The 25,906-nt window shown below is 38.3% G+C and overlaps 1 protein-coding gene across 2 annotated transcripts in view; it reads right to left on the bottom strand.

The window, feature by feature from the left end:
* Positions 1-25,906, bottom strand: part of GOSR1 (golgi SNAP receptor complex member 1) — a 78,262-nt gene that overhangs the window by 13,083 nt on the left and 39,273 nt on the right. For both annotated transcript variants that reach the window (XM_074189143.1, XM_074189142.1), the window contains exon 7: positions 4,228-4,257. In XM_074189143.1, the coding sequence (XP_074045244.1) occupies positions 4,228-4,257 (30 nt within the window). The remainder of the gene's footprint in view (positions 1-4,227; positions 4,258-25,906) is intronic.

The raw sequence follows: 25,906 nt of genomic DNA, 5'->3' as shown, positions 1-25,906 counted from the left end.
AGGGCTCTCATGTAATAAGACAAAGGTAGAATGGAGAGCTGATGGTAGTGTAGAGCCAAACTAAAAGGAAGGAAACTGAAGTCCCAAGGCTTTCTCTTTCAGCTTTTACTTCTCATACTGCCTACTTCCATCTAGAAAGGTCTGGATCAAGAGGCTTAACATCAAAAATCAGGTGGAGAGGAAATGAGAAGGGGACACAGAGTAAAAGCTTAGGTGCCTCAAGCCCTCAATGTTCTGAAAAAGTTGGGGGGAAGAGTATGAACATTATCACCATTTTATAAATGAGGAAACTGAGGTAGAGAGCAAAGGAAGTAGTAGCCAGAAATTGAATTCATGTCTTTCCATTATATGAGGGTTGGTAGACAACCAGCATCTCTACTGACTGAACTTTAAAGACTACTCTGCTAAATTTTTATGAGAGAGAGAGGGAGAGAGACAGAGAGAGAGAGAGAGAGAGAGAGAGAGAGAGAGAGAGAGAGTGAGTGTGTCTGGGCTAAAATTACTGAAGAGAACGGTAAGATGTTCATGCAGAGTACTGGAGTCTATGTGAAGAAACACACATAAGGAACTTCTGAGTAACTAAATTCTCTCCTTAAACCATTTCTAAAGTGGTTGCACTATTGTGTTCATCACTGTCTCCAGTTGTACCCAATACTCGGTAAAGACTGAGGTCTTCATTCTTCTTGCCTCTCTGCAGTCTTGTACACAATCACCTTGATCCTCTCCTCTCTCTAGGTTTTCAGGAAACTCCTTCCTCTCTTTTTCTCTCCCTTCCTCTCTCCTGGTTTTTCCTCCTCCCAATCCGACCACTCCTCAGTCTCCTTTCCTGAATCCTCATCCAGGTCAAATTCTCCAAACTAAGGTGTCCATGACACTCTATTTTCTCTTCTCACTCTACACCACTTCACTTGAAGATTTCCTCCAATCCTGCATCTTCAAATGCCTTTCAGACATCTAGAACTGGATGCCTAGTAGACATCATCAATTCATTATACACAACAGCTAGGGGGTGCAGTGGATAGAGTACTGGCCTTGGAGTCAGGAAGGAGTTCAAATGCAGCCTCAGATACTTAACACTTACTAGCTGTGTGAACTTGGGCAAGTCACTTAACCCTGCTTGCCTCTCATTCAGGGCCATCTCCAGTCGTCCTGACTCATATTAGGCCACTGGACCCAGATGGTTCTAGAGGAGAAATGAGGCTGATGATTTAGCTCAGTCCCCCCCCCCCCCCAAATTCATGTGTTTGTCATGGCATCACCTTCCTGATGTCATGGTCTTCTTAGAGGACAATGTACAAACATCAATCATCATAAACTCATCATGCTCAAAACAGGACTCATTATCTTTCACCGTTCTACTTTCCTATTACTACAGAGAGCAACATCATCCTTCCAGTGACTCAGGCTCACAACCTAGGAGTCATCCTGGGCTCCTCACTAACTTTCACACCCCCTTTTGCCAAGGCCTGTGGATGTCATCACTACAAATGCATCTCTCAACTATACCCCTTTCTCTCCAGTGCCCCTCTCCCAGCACAGGTCCCCATCACCTTACTCCTGGTTTATTTGCAACAGCCTGTTTGGTAGTCTAGTCTGCCTGCCTCAGCTTCTCCCCACTCCAGTCCATCCTCTATTCAACCACTAAAGTGATTTCACAGGTCTGATCTTGCAACTCGTCTACTCTATAAACTCCAAGGAAGTCATACTGCCCCAAGATTCAATACCAAAATCCTATCAGACACTCAAAGTCTTTTATAACCTAGCTCACGCCTACCTTTTCAGTTTTACACTTTATTCACCACCACACATTCACTGATTTCAGTGACCCTGGATTCCTTGCTGTCCCATAGAGAAGACCCTTCATCTCTTGGCTCCAGGAATTTTTCTGGCTGTCCTCTTCAAACCTGCAATGATCTTTCTGCTCCTTAGATTTCTTTAAGCCTATCCCATCTCCTACAGGAACAGGAAGCCTTCTCTCAACCCTTCTCAGTTCAAGCACCTTCCTATTTGTCCCATACAGAGCTCATTTGTTTGTTGTTGCTCCCATCAGACTGTGTGTTCTGGAAGGACAGGGACTGTGTTGTGTTTTGCCCCTTCTGTGTGGTTAATTCAATAACTGGCTCAAAATAGTACTTAATTTTTATTGACCAATTTTAATTCTAGAGAACTGTAGTCAAATGATTTAATTATATGGCAGTCACTCAAAGAATAACTTCTGTGCAAAATTTATTCAGGTTTTTATGTGTTCTAATTAGATGAAAATGTTTAAGATTCTAAATAACGACTGGATTAAGTTCTACCAGGTAAAGTTGCTTCTGATGAAGAATTACTCCTAACCAATTATACAACCTCCAATGCTTGTCATCACATCTACTCAGTGCAAGGTGGTACCATTGTGGTCTCTACCAGTGAGGGCTCTCAGATTATCAAGAGGCATAGGCTGCCCCATTTTGCCTGAGGAGGAATGTCAAGGAGCTCTAGCCTCCTGGGGCTACCCATTAGCTGTCTAAGGGTCTAAATTCTGTCCTTTAACTTAATCTTGATAGTACCTGTCACACATAAAACACAGACAGGCCCTTAGAATGTGATGACTAAACACACTCAATCTGAAGTGAAACCCTAAAGACCTAAGAAAACTATCTAAGTATATTCCCTTGGATTCTCAGGGATGATCTTCTGACACAGTACATGGGGCTGTGTAGGCAGCAGAAATGGTGAAGCACCCAAAAGATATTCAGATCTCACTCTAACAAGGATGTGCTGACATTGCAACGTGAATGGGAAAGACTGAGATGGTTTAAAAAACAGGTTTACCTATTTTATTTTTATTATTGACAACACTGCTTCATTTCTGAATATATTTACTCCTCTCCTACAAGTGAACCATATCTTGTTCTAAATACTAAAAAGGAGGGAAAAAAGAAGTCCACATGAACTTCAACATTCTACATTCAATCTCCATCTTTGCACAAACTGTTTTCCAGGATCGAATCTGGTTATTATAATTATCGATCAGTTCAGGTTGAGTGTGCTGTCCCTTCTGTTTACACTGCTCTCTGCATGTTATCCCAGTTCAGCTCACTTTACTTTGTATCAGATCACAGAAGGCTGATGATGCAGTAAACTTTCCTCAGCCCTCCCTAGATATTAGGAGTAGAAAGAATTAAAGTCCAACAGCCAACAGCCAGTGAAAAATTAAATGGGAAGAATCACTAATGACAAGAAAAAGAGTAACCTGGGGAAACTGATTGAAAGAATTATTTCTTCAGTGGTCCCCACTTGGATCCTTGAATTACTCCATTCTAAAATATTTATAATGCTGACCTGTAATCATCAAAAAAATACTACACATGTTCACTATATGTAAAGTGCAATCTATTTAAAAATATTTTAGTCAAAATAATAAAAAAAAGTTATTAGGCAAGTTGATGATGATGATGTTTGTTCTCGAAGACCATGACATTAGGGAGGTGATACTATGACAAGCCCATGAATTGGATTTGAGTGAGGGGGGGCTGTGCTAAGTCAATAGTCTCACTTTTTCCTCCAGAGTCATCTGGGTCCAATAGCCAAATTTGTATCAGGATTACTGGAAATGGCCCCAGATGCGAGGCAAACAAGATTAAGTGACTTGTCCAAAATCATACAGGGAATAAGTATCAAGTATCTGAAGTTGGATTCAAACTCCCTTCCTACTGACTCCAAGGCCAGGTGCTCTATCCACTGCACCACCCACCTGCCCTATTAAGCAAGTTACAGAAATGAACAAAGTTTAGTTATGCAAAAATCTCATTTGATGACCCAAGATAAATAAAGTTTTAATAGATATATACTCGCCAAAGTCTGAAATTTGAAAAGCTCTCTCCTTTTCATAGTAAGGAAAAACACTACTAAGTCATAAGCACCATTGCTTTGGTCAGTGACATTCTCCTCTCTCTAAAAAGTTGAAAACAAATTATTTCAAGTTCTTGGAAATCTAATTACAAAGTTTATATACATATTTCATTTTTATTTTTTTAAATATAGCTAGCTAGCTGCTAGCTAGTTAACGATTTATTTTTGGCAAGGCAATGAATTTGCCATGGTCACACAGCTAGGTATGAGGCTGAATTTGAACTGAGGTCCTCCTAATTCCAGAGCCGGTGTTCTATTCACTGCACCATCTAGCTAGCCCCACCCGTTACATTTTGATCCACATATGAACACTGTAAAAAAACATCTTCCTACCTTATTGTTTCTTCAATCAGTCGATCTGAGCTGCAAATAAAAGGAAAACTGGAATTAATTTAAATTATCAAAATATTTAAAAATGCAAAAATGAATTGAAAATTAGTACTACCATTGAAAAACAGCAAGTTCTTTTCACTAAGACCTTCAGGAAAGCATTCAGAAAAGATTCTGGAACCAGTTTACTTTATTCCTACTTCCCTCAGCACCTGTGGCCTTCTGGTCCTGGAACATCCAGTCAGCCCTAAGATCCTCTCACCTTGGAATAGCTTCCCCCACCCCGAAGAGGACCCTGTTCTCCCGTTCTGTGGATAGGCCTTGACTGGTCTGGCTTAATTGCCTTCTTGGCTCATTCTTGACATTCAGGACTTCAAACCCACATGAGCGCATACGTATCTGTGTGTGCACGTCTTTCTCTCTTTGTTCTCATGTAGAAATTAAAATCACTCAAATAGTAGAAATAGATAGAGTACTCTACTCATAGAAATGGACAGGAAAAAAGGATACTTCAGTGGAGCTCTATTTTATACATTCATATTGACCTAACATGGAAAACAACATAATTATTAATTACTCTATTTTTACTCAATAATTCTTCTGGGTGTGGCAACTCCATGAACCTCTACTGTTATTACAGATGTATACAACAGTTTTCTTCCATACTCTGTATTTCAGAAGAAAAACATATTTTCCAAGGTTCAAGATATTATTAAAGATAGTCACCATCTTATATGTCTTGGCTCTACTAGATAGATGTATGAGGCCCAGCTTCTGGGGATGAGTTTCTCTAAGTCAATTACCCACAGGGTCCCCTAACCTCAATAACAGCTGATACCTAGATCTGGTCCTTCCAAGGTTAGACTGGTGCTTCACATACATCACTCCATTTGACTTCCCCAACAACCTGGGAAGTAGGTATTATGGACACGACAATGCCCATTTGACAGATGAGAAAATTTTGAGGTGCCCACGGTCCAGCCCTCCGATTCCAATTCCAAGACTTTTTGCACTACACACATCACAGCATCTTTTGAAGTCTTTCCAGATTCACAGGAAGGACCTTCCCTACTGGCATAGCCATTAAGAGTCCAAAATTGCCTCAAGACATAAGAGGGCATAATTATCAGTGCACTTTTCACAACCATACAAAGGATTTCAGTGACACTGTGGGTTAGCTTTTTTTTTTTGGTTGACTAATCTGGGAACCACAACATTGCCTCCACAGGAAACCCTGTTTCAAGTTTCAAACAGCTGCTTTCATACAATAATGCACTCTGGTGAGGTAAATCTCTAAGTCATATTTACAAGAGAACTACCACTATAATGTGATCTCAAGGTCTTTGATTCAATTAGTATTATGAAATCATTCTAACAAACCCCATAATTGTCTAGTTCCATTTTCAAATTTTTTTTTAGTATCTCTGCTAAGGACTATCACCTTAAGATTTGGGGGAGCTAATTTACCCATATTTAATTTTAGATAAAATTGTTAAGTTATTCATTATCTTTATGTAAAAAAGTGAAACAACTCAAATTTAATCCAGATATGCCTTTCAGTACTTTAATTAACATATTACCTTTAAAGGAAAATTGGTGCTATCAATTTGGTTGATAAATTGCGAACTGTTTTTCTCCTTTAAAACCATCAGAAAATATTTTGGTAATACATCCAGATTTCTTTTGCACTGGAGAACAATTTCAACAGAAAATTGATTTTATGGTTTCAGTATAATAATTTAGGAGGTCACTACTGCACATAAACATTTAAAATACATGTTTTTAAGTTTGTTTTGATAATTTTAAGGAATTATTTGAATACTGTATAAGAAAAGTAACTATATGACTATCTAGAGTGTCAGATTAGGGGAAAGGAAACAATAAGGCAGGTCAAGATAACTACTATAAAACTTGATTTGTGTATCTTGGGGCCTTCAGTAACCCAATCACTGAAAAAGGAGATAATACAGGATTTCAGAATTGTAGATTTAGGGGTGGGAAAGATCATTTAGTCTAATCCCTTCATTTTCTAGAAGAGGAAAACGAAATTCCTGGTGCTCAGGCCTTGAAATCAGAACAGGATCAAAAGCTCCAGTTGCTGTGCTGCTACTGTGAGGTGCCTATGAGTTAAGTATTATACAATGTTTATTACACAACATAGGCCTTGTTTGTGCCTATATATTTCTCACAACAACCTGGAAGGTAAGTGCTGTTATTTCCCATTTTATAGATGAGAAAACTTAGGCAACAAAGGCTTGGTGACTTGTTCAGAGACACACGGTCTGTCAGTGTTAGAGGTGAATTTGAACTCAGGTCTCCCTGATGGCAGGCTCTGCATTCTATTCACTGTGCCTCCTGGATGATATAACATCCTGAAGTCAGTTTTCAATCCCATCCAGGGGCCCAGTCAAGCCTATTCCTCCATGGGAGAAATACTGCATTATATTTCATTTAATGGCCAGTCAGTCCAGGGTAAAGTCACTACTAGATTTCTTTCTCACATTTGTCATACTTAATAAGTTCTTCATGTTTATCCATATATTTGATACTCTATCTTCCTGCCAAACACTAAATACATGTCATGTCTATTATCTAAATTTTGGGAAAAAATGAGGTTTGTCAGGGGTGCTTAAATCACAACTAACATTTATATGGCACTTTAAGATTTGCAAAATATTTTACAAACTTTGTTATATCATTTGATGCCATTAATACTTAAATATTCTTAATGTTATATCTCCATGAATTAATCCATCTTTTTTCCCCCCCTGAGGTGAAACACAAGATAAAATTTGTCTACCAGGGGACTGCATAAAGTGCACTTTTCTTCCTTAACTTCAAACCTCATTTTCAGCAATATCTCTCTAGTACAAAGCATATTGTGTTTATATTTCTGCTGCAAATGAACAGTTATCTGGCATGAGGTATGGAAAAAAACTCTATAAAATAGAGATAATCACAATTTATATTTGCTCTTTTTAGGTTAAACGGTTTGAAATAATTGTTCTGAAAAGGGGGCTAATTCACAGCAAAGAATCACCATATAAAATTTTAAGAAAACACTCTATAAGTTTGTTTCAAATCTTTAATCAAATAACTTCAGCCTTCTGTTTGAGACAACTTTGTTCTATTTGGAAAACTATAAAGTTAGAACTTCATATCCCATCCCTGCATAATTTGCATCTTTAATGAACAAAAACCAGAAAAGGTTATTTATTTATTTATTTATTCATTCATTCATCTATTTATTTATTTTTAGGATTTTTGCAAGGCAAATGGGCAGAAAAGGTTATTTAAAAAAATTAAAAGTTATTGTTGGAAAAATACTTTGAAGACCTGAGTTTGCTCTTTTTAATTGGGGACAGCATGGAGAGAACAAGTTCACCAAATGCTTATTAACAAGAGCACCAGACTATGCTAGATCACCCCAAGAACAATGAACAATGAAACTGGGAGGAAAAAAATGGAAAAGATCAGCTGCCAACTTTAAGACTCAGGTCTCTCCCATCATAGATAGTTATTTGATTAAAGGTTTGAGCTTAAATTCACCACCTATTCAGAACAATCCTTTCCATCATCACGATTCCCTTTATTATTATTATTTGTCCTTCATTCTCCCTGAAGACCATGACATCAGGGAGGTGATGCCATGACAAGCATGTGAACTGGATTTGAATGAGGGGAGCTGGGCTAAGTCACCAGCCTCACTTTCTCCTCCAGAGCTATTTGGGTCTAGTATCCAGATATGGATTAAGATGAGTGGATGTGGGGGCGGCTAGGTGGCGCAGTGGATAGCGCACCAGCCCTGGAGTCAGGAGGACCTGAGTTCAAATCCGGTCTCAGACCATTAATAATTACCTAGCTGTGTGGCCTTGGGCAAGCCACTTAACCCCATTGCCCTGCAAAAAAAAAAAAAGAGAGAGAGAGATGACTGGATGTGAGGCAACAGGGTTAAGTATCTTGCCCAAGATCACATAGCTAGAAAATGTCAAGTGTCTGAGGCCAAATTTGAACTCAGGTCCTCCTGACTCCAGGGCTGGTGCTCTACCCAATGCACCCCCATAGCTCCTACTATAGGAGGAACAACAAGAAGCCCTCAAGAAAACAAGGGCAAGAAAGACAGTTGGATGGAACCATGTGTAAAGGAGGAGCATGTAATGAAGTCAACCCAATTCTGAAATTATTAGGGGATATTCCCAAAAGAGTTAAAAGAAGGCCTACTTTCCATATGTTTGGAAAAATAATAAAGGCTATTCCTGAGAGGTAGCACAAAGCAGCAGACAGCACCAGATTTGAGTAAAGAAATCCAAGTTCAAATACTATCTCTCACCTCGACTGATATATCTTACAAGGTTGCTAGGAGGTTCAAATGAATTAAGATGTGTAAAATGCTTTGTGAATTTTAAAGAATGACATAAAATATTATTTTATTATAATCCCCATACATCACTGATAAAACACTGACAATCATGACTTCATGTATCTACTTTCCTCTAACTCCAAAATCTTTATATAAATCTTAAGGGCAACTTTGATGGACAATTGGTAGGGAAAGGAGCAAACTTATGCAAACTACAATGAGATCATCTCCAGTCCATTGGATTCCACTGTCTTAATTCTTTGGTGATTAAGCATGGCTTAATCAAGAACAGGTCATACCCAATTATCTTCATTTCCCTTTCTGACAGAATTACTGTAAATAACAGAGGGATATGCTGCAAATATTATTTACCATATTTTTAATCAAGTTTTTCATACTATTCTTGTCAAGATGGAGAGACAGAGGCTAGATGACAGTACACTGAGATGGATTCTGAGTTGACCAGAATGAGGTCAAATTCAAAGATGGTGACAAAGAGGAAGAAGGGAAAGCACAAGGAAGCTGTCTCCAAATATCTGAAGGGCTGTCATGTGGAAATGGGGTTAGGCTTGTTCTGTTTGGTCAAAAAAGAGAAGAACCAAGAACAATGAACTGGCAGAAAAGGGGTCAGATCAAAGAGATGTTTTAAAGATAGAAATGATTAGAATTGCCAACAGACTACATATGTGGTAAGGAGATCTGTGATGCAACTCAAACAGCTGCTTGCCTAGGGGAAATAGAGTTCTTCCTCACTTAGTGTCTAGCTAGATAGCTGCCCTCAGCGGGCAGGTAATGTAGCCAGGAAAAAGGGCTGGAGGGAAGATTTCCATAATGGCACCTGAAAAGCTGGGTACACAAAAGTAGGAGTTGGGTTCTAATTGTCCTGTAAAGGCCAGTCACAGATCAGAAGGGGGTCAGTGGGGAGTTTTCCCAGGGATAGGAAGGATAGAGAAGGAATAGTGCTTGGTATGGTACAAAGCCCCCACCCTCTGATTACATACTCCTTGGGGCTGGATATTATATGCAGTAGGCTGGACAGCCTATAGAACTGGTCCATTATAGTGTATATGTGTGTGAGCCCAGCCACTCTGAAGCATGGGTATTCAAGTCTACACAACATTTATTTACATATACATATATATGTGTGTGAATGTGTGTCTATATATGGTCTATTGTCTATATATACAGATATATAGTATTTTAAAATTATATATAATCATTACACATATACATACACATGTACAGTGCCAGGTCCTGGGAAAAAAAGAGAAAACAAAGGACAATTCCCACCTTAAAGAATTTATTTCCCACTGAGAGAATCAAATGTTTACACAGACAAGTAAATGCAAAACAATCTGAAGAGGGAGTCCTAACAACCAAGGAGGAGACTCGGCATCTTTTAGAGTCACGGAGGCCTGTGAAAGTCTGGTGAAGCTTGAAACCCCTTCCCAGAACAATGTTTTCAATGCCAAAAGTCACAGAAGCACAAAGGAATTCAATTGTGCTGAAGTACAAATTTAAAAAAAAGACTGTTCCAAGGTGGAAGAGCTCCAGAACTAAAAGATCGGAAAGGCTTCCCAGAAGAGTCACATGAGCTAACAGGGTGTGTGTGTGTGTGTGTGTGTGTGTGTGTGTGTGTGTGCACGCGCTCGCGCGCTAGGAAGTCTAAGAGGCACCTGTGAAAAGGGGGTGGAGAGTAAGTCGCCCCTCCAAGAAAGAGAGGTGAGGTGCTGAGGCCACAACTGAAGAGGAGATCTCCAGGCACCACTTTTCAAGACCTCTGGTTTCTCCCTGAAGCAAAGGCTAATCTATTGCCTATTGTCAAAGGCTATTGTCCTGGTGATGATGCTGTATGACTCCAAAGCAAGGAGAAACACAGTTTATGAAAGTATCACAGCAGAACCATTATGACTACAATAATGTACACCAGGGCCATCCAAAATGCGGCCCCCTGTGAGTTTACTAAATGCTTTAGTAACTGATGCCGAGCTCTCACTAAAATGGCAAATCAAAATATGTTGCCTGTTGTTTCAATAAAAGCTTTTAAGGTTAGACAGCCCTGATGTATACAGAAAAGGATCAACTCTACCCACCAAAATGAATGCTGAGAAGTTATAATGACCAAGTTCCATCCTAAAAACACACGAGAATGTATATTCCTCTCTTCTTCACAGGGGGGGGGTTAGAGAAAACTGCAGGTATCAGACTTAAGTTTTACTGAACTCTTTTTTCCCCCCTCCTTTTATTTTTTCATTAAAAGATTTGGATTTCTGGAAGACAAAGGATAGATATATAGGTAGATATAAGGTGATAAAAAACAAGAAATCAATAAATTTAAAGAATGATCAAGTTGCATTCAAAAGGTATTGTTGTCCATTCTTTGGTTTTGAAGAGAATCAATGACATCGTGGGTGACATCATGACCCATGTGTGAAATAGATTTAAGTGAGGCAGAGTTGCCCAAAGTTGTCAGTCTTCTGACTCTTCTCAAGTCATTGAAGTCCAGTGGCAGGCCAAAAGTCAAGATGACTGGTGATGGTCTGGGAAAAGGTGGAAGATGCCAAACTAAGCTCTAAGTCTCCACAGTGTCTGCCTCAGCTGCCTTCATGGCCATTGAAATAAATTGTTATTGTCTGCTAAAACTACAGGGAAGGGAAAGAGTCTTCAAATGCTTGGGGTAGACACCCCCACTCACTAACAGGTTTGACCCATCTACTGAAGACAGGTTACCAGTGAAGACTGACACAAAAGGTGGATGAACAGCCCTGAAAAGGGCTCAGCAACTCCCATACCTACCAGAGGTGCTATTCCTCCTGAAAACCATGAATGGTAAGCATAAGGAGGCTATTACATGATACTAAATGGGTTGAATAAAGATGACACAATATGATAAAAGTCAGTGCTGGAGGGGTTATAGAATGATAGACATACACTAGTGGAGCTATGAAATGGTCTAGATATTCAGGAAAGCAAATGGGAATGGGAATGACACAAAGAAAGTTATCAAAATGCTCATATCCTTTGATCCAGATATCCCATTGCTAGTCATATACCTTAAGGAGTTAATAATAATAGTAACAAAATAAATCTAGAAAAGCATGGGAAAACCTTTGCAAAAGGTATGGATGGAATAGTGTCTGTATAACAGTGTATATGTCAGATTTTTTTCTATGTGTTGGTTAGCTTTGCTGAATTAGTTTCCCCACTCCTCTTTATATTTTATTATAAGGGACAGATCTCTGTATAGGGAAAGAGGATCAATTGGAAAAATGAAGTTAAAAAAAAGTGGTCAGAGTAACAGATAACCTTAATAAGCACGATGTATTCTGATAGTATCCACACCACAGCAAGAAATCAGAAGGAAGGTTCCTAGCATGTTTTTTGGTTTTGTTTTTGTAAGGCAATGGGGGTAAAGTGACTTGTCCAAGGTCACACAGCTAGGTAATTATTAAGTGACTGAGGCCGCATTTGAACTCTGGTCCTCCTGAGTCCAGTGCTCTATCCATTGCACTACCTAGCTGCCCCTGTTCTTAGCATGTTAAGGAAATATCCTGTGGATGACTTATAAGAGGAAAAAAAGACAAGAGTACCACAGGATGAGAAAATGTGGGCAAGTTACAATCTGAACTGTTGGAAAGAATGCCTCCATCAATATAATAACTGGTCCTTGGAAGTGTTTCAGGAGATGATTACCATTCTATAGAATAAGAAAAAAATTACTCAATTATCTGAAATCAATATTTTGAAAAGGAAGTAATTCACCTCTTAATAATTTCAGTTCTAAATGCCTGCAGAAAAGTTTGATTCAGCTAGTTCTGTGAAATAAGCAAAATTATAATTCAGTGTTCTGCTACAGTTACAAAAAGAAACTGCTCTAATATATAGGGAATGATTGAAAAAGAAAATCAGTATTAGTCAAGAAGATTATCAATAAATAAAGCAAAGACAATATATAGAAACAGTTGACTTCTTCCTCCCCATTTTAAGAATTTTTTTAAGGAGTAGAAATACCCAACATATTCTTTGCTGAAACAGAAAATTTTCGCCTAATCAGTGTTTCTCAAACTACCATGGAGAGTCATTACAGTTAAAGGAATAAATAATGGTAGAACCATGTTCCTATCTTCCTTTGAGAGGTACCATGGCATGGAAAAGAGCAGAACACCTAAAAAGTCAGAAGGCCTGGATCTGAAGTCTTATTCTAGTAATTATGTCATGATGTTAGACATGCCACTGCCTTTCTCTGGGCCCTCATTCTGTCCTCTGTAAACTCAGAACCTTGGACTACAATCATTAAGAACCCTGCATCTTTAAATTTCAAGGTCCTATGAAGAGGGTTTTCTCTTCATTTACCTTACTCCATTCCCCTTACATAAAGTTCAACTGCCCCTCAGAGCTAAGGAAGCTTGGGATCATCTAGAGAACCCCCACTTTTTTAGAACTGAAAAACATGAGGCTCAAAGAGAGGAAGTTCAGGCAAAAGTTTTAAGTTGCAGAATATAGGTCACTAAACAATAGTTATATTGTACTGGAAGTTAGTGGCTGTAATGAGGAATAGAAATGAGCAAATTTCCTCCAAACTATTAAAAAAAAAAAACCAGTATTTTTTCACCATTAAGAATTGTCGGTGACATAGTTATGTAATGTATCAGACTGCTATCTGTCAAGGAAAGGGAAGAAAGTAGGTAGAAAAACACAGAACTCAAAATCTTGTCAAAAAAACAAGTGCTAAAAACTATCTTGACATGTAGTTGAAATAAATAAATGTATTTAAAAAAAAAGACTCGTCATTGAGAGGTGATATCTAAAGTGTGGCAAGGCAGGCACAAATATATTTAGAGAATTTAATCGAGGAAAGTCAATTAGTATTTGTTGCATCCACTCTGCCAGGCAGTGTACTAAGCATGGGGACCCCAAAAATGCAAATGTAGTCCCTGTTCTCAAGGAATTCCTCCTCTAATGGGAAGAGAAAACAAACAGGAGAGGGAAAAGATAGCTTTCAGAGGGAAGGCGCTCTCTGAACAAGGCCTCTGGCAGAAGGTGGCATTTTAAACAGTCTTGGGGGAAGCAGAGGCAGCAGGGGCTGAATAGAGGGAGCTCAGTGGGCATGGGAGAGCATGAAGCAAGGATCACCTCCCTTGAAGAATAGCCAAGAGACCAGTGTCCCAGGACCTTAACACAGACTGGAGAGGTGGGGTGGCATTGGTTTGTTAAAGGCTTGGAGGTTTTATTGGACCAAAGAGTTTACTGACATAATCTAATCTGATGTAGGAAGATTGCTGTCATAGCTGAATGGAAGATGAACTGAAGTAAAGAGAGACTTGAAGCAGGAATACCACCTGCAGGCTATCGCAGTAGTCCAGGGATGATGTGAGGGGGTTCTGCACTGGGATAGTGGCAGTGGCAGAGGATCAAAGGGAGCATGTTAAAATAGAAGAGTGGCTAAGTCTTGACAACAGATTGGATATAGAGGGAGAGAGCCTGAGGAGTTGAGGAAGACATAAAGGTTGCAAGTCCAGGTGACTGGAAGGACGGTGGTATCCTTAATGGTAACAGAAGTGTTAGGAAGAGGGTAGAGTTTTTTTTGGGGGGGGGGGATAATGAGTTCAGCTTTGAACATGCTGCATTTTAATTTGTCTATGGGACATTCAATTACTGACAAGAACTAATGACTAACAAAGGCACAAGAGTTTCAATCAGTCCAATGTTTACAGCTGACATTCATCTGGGTTCACGCAGGAAATCATTTAATGACCCTACTAGTCCCAGGTTCATCTCAATCCTGCCAGAGATACTAAGTCAATATATCTTCCACCCAGATTCATCAACACTTCTCATAGGGAGCTTTTGCAGCCTGTTCACGCAGAAATCTGGTTTTGGCCGAGTGCTGGGGAGAGGTCATGTCTCATGAGGCAGAGGATTCATGGTTTAATAAAGTTATTCTAACAGAATAAAGGAAATGGGCATGCGAGGTCACTATTTAACTGACAAGTTCCAAACAAAGAATGAGCACTGAAATTAAACCTCCTGAGTTTTCTGATGACTAGTTGGACAAGAACATGTGAACAAGTAAGCAAAGTATTGTTTGAAGCAATCCTCATCTGTTTTGCCATCTGTCTCAGTATGGCATACATTTTCATCAGGTGAGACAGATGGAGAGACAGATTATTTGACAAAATAATCTAAAAATATCCCATGGAGAAAAAAATGGCAAAAACATGCTGAAACCAACAAATGCTATTTTAAAAAGGGCACAAATCCAGTGAAATCTAGCATTAAGCTAAAAATACAGGTGGTTATATGATCTCTGTAACAATGCACTCTCAAATATCATAATGCTTCTTTTCAAAGTATAAAAGGGTAGACAGAGAGAAACAGAAAACATATACTATTCTGTTCTTCACTTTGTGAAGACTTTATCTTAATCACTGACTAATAATGACTTAATGCTGAAGAAGGGGCAAGTAGGTGGTGCAATGGCTAGAGTGCCTGGTCTGGAGTCAGGAAGACTGAGTTCAAATCCTGATACAGACAATGACAAGCTCTGTGATCCTGGGCAAGTCATTTAGCCCTTTGGACTCATTTTCCTCATCTGTCAAATGAGCTGGAGAAGGAAATGGAAGACCTCTTCAGTATCTTTGCCAAGAAAACCCCAAATGGGATCACAAAGAGTCAGACACGACAGAAAATGAAACATCTATATCTGAACACACTTCAGGTGTAGTACAATGGATGGAGTCTTTTTTATTTGTTTTTAACTGAAAGATTCTTGGTTTGAGACACTGGTGGTTGCAATGGAGTACCTAGATCCAGTTCTTCCTTACTTCTAAGACAATGGCATTGGGCACCTGGTGCCTACCAGCACTTAATTCCAGGGTACTTAAAGTTCCTCTAGTCTTTACCATTGATCTATGGGGCAATGATACAAATGATCTACTTCAACAGATTTCTTATGCTTCCATTTTTCCATGGAGCTGAGAACTACAAATTATAGTATTTCTATGTTGTTATTACTGTTGTTTAAATTTCTGCAACTAAGATGACCTCAATCCAAAATCCATTTCCATCCAAATGTTCAGCTTCGTTACATAATCTAGTCACAGAAGGACACTTCAATCTTCTGCCAAGTATTATATAAAAATACTATGTTTACACTTTAATAGTACATTGAAGATGAATCACAGCTATAGATTCAAAGGATTGGAAAATGTTAACAAAAGTTATTTTCATCTAAAAATTTCTAAGATACTTAGCACTTCCTTGCACAAAGCTCTGCTAAAATTGTTCAAAGTTTCCAATCCATCCTTCTGCCTCTAGAGAGAATTCTACTTAAACAAATGACTCTTACCTTGTTTTTCCCCAGCCTTGCAAGATTTCCAGTTTCACTTTAAAACAATATTCACAATCCAAAAAGCCCCCAAATCAAAATCATTTCTCTTGCTATCATGATGCAACTGAAATCAGCTTCTTTTCAAGTCTTTGAAAAGTGTCTTTTTAATACCTGATAATCATGAAGTTAACGCTCAGCCTTGAGCATTTCTATTCTTCACCAACTATTAATAATCTACACTGTTCTTTTCCTACACCTCCCTGAAAAGAACTGCAATTGTGTGAAATCAGAACTAAGTCCCATAGACTTGAATGAGCACAAGGAAGAGAACTAGAAACTTCTAAATAATTAAGCACCCATATTTGGGATATTAAAATACAATAGATTTGAAGCAAGTACACATCAACATCCGAAGAAGCTTAAATGTTATTTCAAAATATAAATAATTTTATTTTGAAAATGCAATCTAATAACATTTGTAAAACTTGATAGAAAAATCTAATTGTGCCCTACTTCCTTTGTACTCACAATCTGTTTTATGTCATGAATCATGGAATCATGGTGTGGGGCTTCCTGTTAGGATTTGACAGAACATTAATAAGGAAACCATCTGCCTGGTTATTCTGTTTCAAAAGCAAAACCTATATCACAGCACTCCATATCTGGTCTAGGTACTATGGATAGAATGAATAAGTGATTATAAAAAATAAAACTCCAACACAAAGTTCTCAAACCAAAAGAGTCCTAAAATGATTTTACCAAGACCAAGTTCTTTTAAAATTCTCTATTGTCTTGAGCTGATTTTTTTTTTCCAATTTCTTAGTTATCTGTAACTGAAAAGTTACTTCCAAAAGTGAAAACAAACTTATGGAAATGTTTTGCATAACTTCACATTTATAATTGATATCATAAGCCTGCCTTCTTTAGGAATGGAGGAAAGATTGGAGGAAGAGAGAATTCAGAACTAAATTTTTTTTTAAAAAAATGAATGTTAAAAACATATAATAAGTTTATTTTTAAATAAAGATATTTAACTGTACAAACAACCAATTTGTAAAAGAGTCCCCGATAAGATGTCTGAATTATCTTAGTAAAGCTTTAAACTCTGTTAAAAAGAGCTAGACTTGGCTAGTGCTGAGACTTGAATTCACATCTGGTCTCAAATCTGTGTGTCCCAGGACAGGTCACTTCACTTCTATTTGCCTCAATGTAAAATGATGTTAATAACAGTACCTGGTTCCAGGATTTGTTATTAAGGATCAAATGAAATAATTTTTATACCGTGTTTAGCAAAGGTTCTGAGGACAAAATAAGCACCATATTAATGTTTATTCCTTTCTCTCTTCCTCTTAAAGATAAGATGTTTCAGACACTCTGCTTTTGCTGCCCGCTCTTTACCTCTTCACAGAGGGAGGGGGTTCTGAAGCTTTTAGAGAAATCTGTGGATCCATTAACACACAATATTTCATCTGTCAAGTCATTGCCTCTGCAGCCTGAAGACTCTCTCCTGATGAGAAACTTGGGACTCCCTTCTTCAAGTCTTTTCTGACCCCTCCTCTCACTCACTTCCTAATTCCATGGTCTACAGTTTGTATTTATTGATCACTTATCAGGTTCCCCTCCTTAAGGGCAGAGACAGGATTATTTTGTCTTCAGCATAAGGCCTGTACCCAGCAGAAACTCAATAAATACTTATCAGACTGAATGAAGAAAGGAAGGAAAAGGTAGTGTAGCAATGGTTTAGAAAACCTCATCCCAGGGGGTGGCTAGGTGGCGTAGTGGATAAAGCACTGGCCTTGGGAGTCAGGAGTATCTGGGTTCAAATCTGATCTCAGACACTAAATAATTACCTAGCTGTGTCGCCTTGGGCAAGCCACTTAACCCTGTTTGCCTTACAAAAAAAAAACCTAAAAAAAAAAAAAAACAAACCTAAGAAAACCTCATCCCTGGGGCAGATTCCAAGGTAGGGATGACTGACTCCTCATATTATCTGATAAGCATCTTAGTTTAAAAAAAAAAACCCAACATGTTTTTGATGATTATGAGACTATCACATAGAATAATCACATATGAAGTGCTAAGGAATCTCAGAGGATATTAAATCCCAACATATTAGGGACAGCTTCTTCCCCCTTCTTCCCATAAGAAGAGAACAGAAGGAATCACAGAAGGCGGAGATGAAAGTTATATCTTGAATTTCTTATATACTTTGAAAAGCAAGTTCTTCATAATAAGTTTTTTTTTTTAAATTCAAAGATTTTTGCAGTAAAATAAATATCAATGCCAAATAGCAATTGTTGTTGCTTCGGTGAATCACCATTTAAAAATCACTAGTTCTACTGAAAATATACATTTCAAGTTCCAAATAAAAAATTTGCAATAAAAAAATCTTTAATAAAACAATCCGGGGGAGGATCTATACTAGTTCTCGTAAACAGCTCTGTTCATCATTACAGCTTATTTCTACAGTTTGAGGCTAGGAACTTTAGGCAATTAACTGAAGTTTACATGCCCAAAAAATTAAAGAGAAGATGACAGTTCTATCTGATAGTAACCATTCTCTGTTGAGTGAGTCAGTGAGAAATCTCAGAATTCCCAAGTGGATTACTTATGCTGGGAGTACTTCTGAAAGACTTACAATAATGAAAGGAATATTAATCATTATAATGAGCATTAAGCATTCATGAAATGAATAAGCTCCTTCAAGCTTCTATCTTCTTCACCTACCCTTTCCCTCCTCCCTTTGCCCTATGGCAGAGGAAAAGGTATCCATATATACTCTCAAGCTAAACTCACTCCTGTGATAGAACTGTTTTGGGAGTCAGGAGATGGGTTCAACTCACTTGTGTTTCTTATTATTTGTATGAGTTCACCTCCTTCCAACTCCTCTCGTCCTTGTAGCACCTCTCTCTCTCTCACACACCCTGTGGTGTCTCAGCCTGGACACAGTAATTTACACAGTTACAGAGTTGGAAGCTACTGTCCCATGAGATTCTTCAGGATAGGGACCATCTTCTGCCTCTTTTTGTATCATCAGGGCCTGGCATGTCATAGGTGGTTAATGTTTATTGATCAACAGACCGAAACTTCTCAAGCAAATGTCAGGAATCTCAATGCATTACAGCAAGCATTAAGTGAGTAGTCAGGAGTGAGGCCAAGAGGCAAAGCAGTCCCCAACATTCCATCATGAGAGCTTGGGCTAGTCTGGGAAGGCAGGCAGGCAGGCTGCTCCCGCAATGCACAATGAGCCCAACTGCATGGTTTAAAAAAAAAAAACAACTCAGTCAAATATATTCTTTTTTCAGAAGGCAGGAAACAGACTCCTGGCCTCCCTCCCCTCTGACCCTTAGGATATTTCAGTCTCCTTTATCCTTAATAGTGCTTTGGTATGGCTAATTACCTCCTGGAATGACCATCTAATCTCTCTTTTCCTTCACTCTAAACTTTGTAAAAATCAGATTAAACCTGATAAATAGCTATGGTCATAATAAATGGTTAATCAAAGAAATAATACAGAACTGGACATCTGGCAAAGTATCTGATGATATAGTGAAAAAGAAGGACAGCCATCTATCTGGAAGTACCTCTGGATCAGGGTGAACAGTGAAGAGGGGCATCTACATTAACTTGAAGGCAGTTTTTAGTGCAGGGTAGAAGATCTCTGTCTTTGGTCCTGTCCTGTTCAACATTCCTATCATTGCCTTAGATACAAGACACAGATGACATGCCCATCAAAAGGACAACTTCCATGAAACTAGGGAAAGGGGGGAAGGATTTACTTAATACAGGGGATGATAGCACTGAGGTGGTTTCAAGAGTGTGGAATAATAGGCAGAATCTAATATAATGAAATTTAGTAAATAAATATAAAGTCTTAAACTTATTAAAAAATTTAATTAGGGAGGCTAGGTGGCACAGTGGATAGAGCACAAGACCCTGGAATCAGGAGTACCTGAGTTCAAATCCAGCCTTAGACACTTAATAATTACCTAGCTGTGTGGCCTTGGCCAAGCCACTCAACCCCATTGCCTTGCAAAAAAAAAAGAAAAACTAAAAAAAAAAAATTTAATTAGAGAAAAACCAGATGAGGCATCTATAGCAAGATACAATGAGTCAACACTAGGACAAGGTCATTAAAAGGCTAATGTGATCTTAGGTGACATTAATAAAAGTCTATCTAGAAAGAAGTGAAGCATTCCTATGGCATTCCCACCCTGATCAGTTCATATACAGAACATTATGTATGTGTGTGTGTGTTCAGTTTCAATTAGGCGACACATTTTACTCAGGAGAATGACAAACTGGAATAAATCCAGGACAACAATCAGCTCCATATCATTTGCTCACTTGTCAAGCTTGCTATCTCTATTTCCATTTAAATTCTTGAAACAACTTAAGTTCTCAAAAACAATGTATCTCAGGTCACTCCACTGGAGATTTGCTTCCAAGTGACAATCCATGGGTCAAATCACTCCACGATCTCCAGATCAATTTATGTGGATTTAGTCAGTCCACTGCTCTCATCTTCATCACCAGCCTTTGTCAATGCTTTTCTGAAACCTAAGTACACCAGTCTGAGGCCCTGTACTTATTACCTGCTACTCTAGTTACCTTGCCCAAATGAATGCTAGTCTTGTCTTGAAGTCATGCTAGCTAGTATTTAGTGCTTCCCTTTTAAATCAAGGCATTACAAATGTATTGGCTGCACTGATGACGAAGAGAGAACAGGAGTGTCAACACATGTCCAGATGGCTGAATTCTTCTGCCGCTACCATCCTGGATGTATCCATGCTAGGTTTGTGATTGGTCTTCCAAAATCCTCATCCCATTCCTTCTTCTGTTCAGGTGGTACAACAATATGAATAGTAGTTCTACTTTCACTTATCCTTACTATATTTCTTGTCTCAGGTTTCTGGATTTCATTATATGAATAAATCTTTTTTAATATGTAATGCTACTCCATAAAGATCATATCATAAACAAATGAGAGAAAGAGAAGTAACAGTGATGCCAAAAGGTTGGAAAAGAATGTCAATGAAATAACACAGAAAATGAAGTTTAGAAAGAGTTTCTTCATAGTTACTTTTACTCAAATATTTAAAATTGCATCAATCTCTGTCTCCAGATTACATAGTGATTAGGCAGTATGATTCAAATTATTTATCCAAGCAGCACAGGTTTAAGTCTAGTGGCAAAGTGAGAACATGTTAGGTTCTTTTTAATCTTTTGTAAAAATTATAGTTTTTTTTAATAATTAAGTTTTTATTTTCTCTTTCTCCTATCTTCCATCATTACTGGGAAAAAGACCCAATTAAACTCTTGTTACAAAAATTCATAATCACGTCAAAATTCCTACAGTCTTGTATACCCTTGAATGTGCTCTTCCAAGCCCATTTCCCTGCTGTGAGTAGGCATGGGCAGGTTCTTCACAACTAGTGCTCTCTAACTGCATCTAAGTCTTCCTCCTCATCCCAGAAATGCAATCTTTAAAAGTTGTTTCTTTAAAAATGTTATAAGTGTACAGATTGCAGTGTTCTCCCACTGCACCATAAAGATAAGCATTTTTTCAACTACAACAGAACTGTGCCCTAAACCTTGTTTATCATGAAAGCTTCAATTGTCTATTCTCCAGAAAGTTAAATTAACACATGGTCCTCTGTTACCAGAACAGAGTCGACATGACCACGAGAAGCTGAACCCCCCTGGACCCTGTTCAACCTAAATCATAGCAAATGAAGCAGAGGAGCTAGCCCAGTCAGAATCATGTGGTATTCTGCTGCAAAATCCCTCAACTCTGGGGCTCCATGCAATTCTTCTGTCCATACAATTGCGACAGAGTCCTTTTCAGTTTTTTACTGGAGATTGTTCAGTTTTAACTTAGAATACAAATTCGGTTCTCATGTTCTCAAAAGTAAATGCTGAGTTGACACACTTTTTCTCTTATGGCAGCAATTTGCCTAACATTCTATAATACAAAATGGTATTTTCACTGATTGGCCTACTTTTCTTGGATAGAAAAAATTAAAATAAATGAAAGATAAATTCCTTATTAGGAGAACCAATACTAATACAAACACTGGGACAAAGGTTACTTCAAGGTATATTAAAAAAAAACCTCCAAAAAACTTGCCTCTTAATTACTAGGAAATTCTTTTATTTAATTGTCACTCTTTGGTAAGGTGCAAATTAAAAATGTCCTGATAAAGTCCTCAAAATCAATAGTTATCATATATAACATAAAATTGCAACTAGCTCACTCACTTTATTGTCATGTTGTGTTCTTCCTTGGTGAGACCACATATGTTCATGGTGTTCATCCCAGAACACTTGTTTTTCAAATTCTAGTCAAAATCGCTAAACAACATAAAGCTGAATCAAGGCCACTACCCACCCAACGACCCCTTTTAGCTGCAACTGAAGAATTTCCAAATAAAGGAAGCAGCAGTGCTTGGTACATCATTTGATAGACTTTCAGGAAGGATCATTATCAACACCATTTTGTATCATTGGCTCTCCAGAGGAGATGGGCCCAGTCAGAGTTCCAAAAAGGAGCTAGGTGGGGTGAGGGGCCTGGAGTCAGGAAGACAGACCTAGGTGAAAATCTGCCTCAGACACTTGCTTGCTATGTAGCCTGGAGCAAGTCACTTAAATGATCTGCCTCAGTTTCCTCCACACAATAGCAGCTACTTCCCAGGGTTGACACAAAGGTTTAGCATCCAGCAATAATGTTTGCTCCCTTTACCCTCTGCCCAAAGGAAAACCGACTTTGCTCTTAGTAGATACAATGCAAATGCATTTGTTCTTATTAAACTGCCCTAAAAAACAAGGAAGATGTCAAAGTTCAAACCACTCAAGTCAAGAATAAGTGGGATTTTACATCCTAGGAAGCTCTGCAAATGTGAACAGGACTTCAGGTTAAGAGTCAAAAACAGTAATAAAAAAAGATTGGTTGTTGGTCTGTGATGAGGAAATATTTCTGAACTTCCTTATTTGTGATTCATTTTTAATGCACAGGATCAAACAAATTAAGTCAAGACTGATTAGAATTCATTATCATTCTGTATTAGTATCCAGGCCAAAAATGGCTTACTCAAATGCTTTAATGCAACAAGTTAAAATTAATATACACTAAAACTGAGCAAAAGCTTCAGCTTTTAAAACAAATTCTAATAAAGAACAAGAGACATTTCCTCACTAGATACTAATACTTAACCCTAAAAAACGTGTCTCTATTGATGTAATCTGAATTAAGTTAAATCACCGCAACGTGTTCCAGCCTCCGCATTTCTTCATTCCCTTTGATTATTTTGTTCAAGCCCTTACACCTGAGCTTCTGGGTCCCTGAGCACCTGGGAAGTGATGGGAGAAGAAGGCTGGATCATCAATAGACCCAGAACTAAGGGGTCACCTTAAATCCCTCATTTTACAAAGGAGAAAACTGAGGTCTGGGAAGGTGTCCAAATGACCTGAGTGGATGGAGGGATTCATGGAGGAGGAGCAGGGATCTAGAAAGACCTTGAAAGACAGTTGGGATTTAGCTCAGCAGAGACTGTTATCGATACAAAAGAGAATACAAGTAAAAACAATGAGCTGGGAGTGAACAAGGCTCATGGGAAGAAAACAGGCTAGTGCAGCATCTTAAGTACATGAAAGCATTAATGTCAATCCACACCTGGTCAAGCAGGGGCAGGTAACTAGCAGAAAAAAAGGCAACAAAGTCCATTAGCTTTACAGTTTCATTCCCAAGCCCCCCATTCCTCTTTCTTGCAGCACTGTCAATTCTCTTTGCCCCCATGCCAGCCGAAAATACTCTTGGCTTACAGCTCTGTAAAGCACACCCTCTTCACCTTTGTCTCTCTGAATCTGTTTTTTTTCCTAAGTTCAGTTCCACTAGTCATAGCACTATCACAAAATTTCCCTCATATTTCCTAGATTCCAGCTCAGTTCTTCTAAAAAACAATTTGGTCAAACTCCTCTCACCATTCAAGCGCTACAACTCCCTCCGCCCCACTCTGGACTGTCTTCTCCTTAGAGAGGCATCTCTTTATAATCTAAACATAACTGCTCTTGCCAAGGGATTCACCCTTGCCCTTGGAAGTACAGGATTGCAATGTAGATGAGAAGTTCAGGTATAAGATTTTTATTTGGTTTTTGGTGACATAAGACTGAAATAATGCAAATGGACAAGCTCTCCATGGCAAAAGAAATATGGGGAAAAATAAAAGGTCGAAGAGCAAAGACTTTTAGAGATGAAAGGGGGGGGGAGAGATAGGGTAATATCCTGAGTGATAAGGAAGGAAAAACAAGAAAAGCTACCAGCTTATGAAAGCCGAGTGAGAAGAGAATGTCCATGAGGATGAGAAGGTTTTTATTTGGGGGGGGGGAGAATATAGATCAGCTCAGATCTGTCAGTTCATCAAATAAAAAGCACTCACAACTTGGGCAGGGGGCTCCTGTGTGCTAATACCCAGAAAGATGAAAAAGACTTTTCCAAAATGATAGATTACCCTCATATTCATGGCTGACTCCCACACCAGAGCACTGGACATGTTTCTCCCCTCTCCCCCTGGCTTTCTACAACAGTAGCCCTCCTGCTGGCCAGTACCATAAGAAGAGCACTGCAAAGCAGAGGCCAGGGACTTCCAGTGAGAGGGAAAGAGAATCATCTTTCAACTAATGTGAACTGCTGTATCTGGCCTTCACAGTTTCACTAATTGCTTTGTCTAAGATAAACATGCTGAAAACCCTTTATTTTTTTTTTCAGTGGGATCCATTCAGTGATGGCATGTCAGTTTTTCTTTAGGTGCTTTTAATGTTTTCTTCTATTAATTCTACCACTATTATGCTCTTCTCCCAGATGTTTCCCATTTAAGTTTTTTCCTATTTCTGAGACTGAAAAATTAAAAAGTTAACCACATTCCAACAAAATTTGAAAGATATTTTTATAGAAAAAAATGCTACCTTCAAAGAAAGGAGAGGCAGAATGTTTGAAAAAAAGAATACAAGACAAGAAATCAATACCAATCCCACCACTAATAGCAGGATTTTTTAAAAAATAAACTTCTCCCTCCCATCCCCCCAATTTGCCCATTTATAAAATGGCAACACATACCCTTATCTGTTTTCCTAAAAGTCAAACGGGAGTTCAAGGGCATAAAAATTGTGAAAATGTTACTAAATTCTCTAGCCTCTTCCTTCAAAATGTATATTCTTAGGTTTTTTTGGTAAAAAGATTTTAATTGAAAAGGAAGAGAATTAATGTTTTAATTTTACACAACAAATAAAAAAACTCTAAAAGTGTGTAGCTCCTGTTCATGGGGAAACCACCATCTGATGTTTATTCATATCACTAACCTCCTTTAACTAATTATTCCAAGTCAAGCAAGCAAGTCACCTGAATTTCACCATCAATCAAACTGGGAAAAAGAACTATATCCATAAGAATAGTTAGAAGATCCTAAAAATCATTTAACCAAAAACTATTAAGGATATAGGAAATAATCACTATACGTTAGGGCTTTTTTAAAAAAAGAACTCAGCATCAATTTAATAAATTATCTTTGTGGGGCAGCTAGGTGACAGTGGATAGAGTGCTGGCCTTGGAGTCAGGAGGACCTGAGTTCAAAACTGACATTGACACTTAATAATTACCTAGCTGTGTAACCTTGGGCAAATCACTTAAGCCCATTGCCTTGCAAAAACAAACAAACAAATAAATAAATAAAAAGCCTTTGAAAATTTAACAGCAAAATATGAAGAAAAATATGATGCTAAAAATCTCTCTATATGAATGAAAATATAAAATCATCCTATTCTAATACAAACAACTCTTTAGTTACCCAAACTTGTCATCATAGTAAAGTTTTTCCTCTTGTAAGATGAGATTGTTAAGTTATCTTGGCAGGAAATTTATCCAATTAATTACAAATGATCTTGCTGAAACATCCAAGTTCTAGCTGCTGCCCTTGCTTTTCGATTTTATAATAATCTAA

Source organism: Macrotis lagotis, chromosome 5 (assembly GCF_037893015.1).
Source record: "Macrotis lagotis isolate mMagLag1 chromosome 5, bilby.v1.9.chrom.fasta, whole genome shotgun sequence".
In the NCBI taxonomy this organism is placed as follows: domain Eukaryota; kingdom Metazoa; phylum Chordata; class Mammalia; order Peramelemorphia; family Peramelidae; genus Macrotis; species Macrotis lagotis.
The sequence above is the reverse complement of the archived record's forward strand: the minus strand, read 5'-3'. Positions and strand labels throughout refer to the sequence as shown.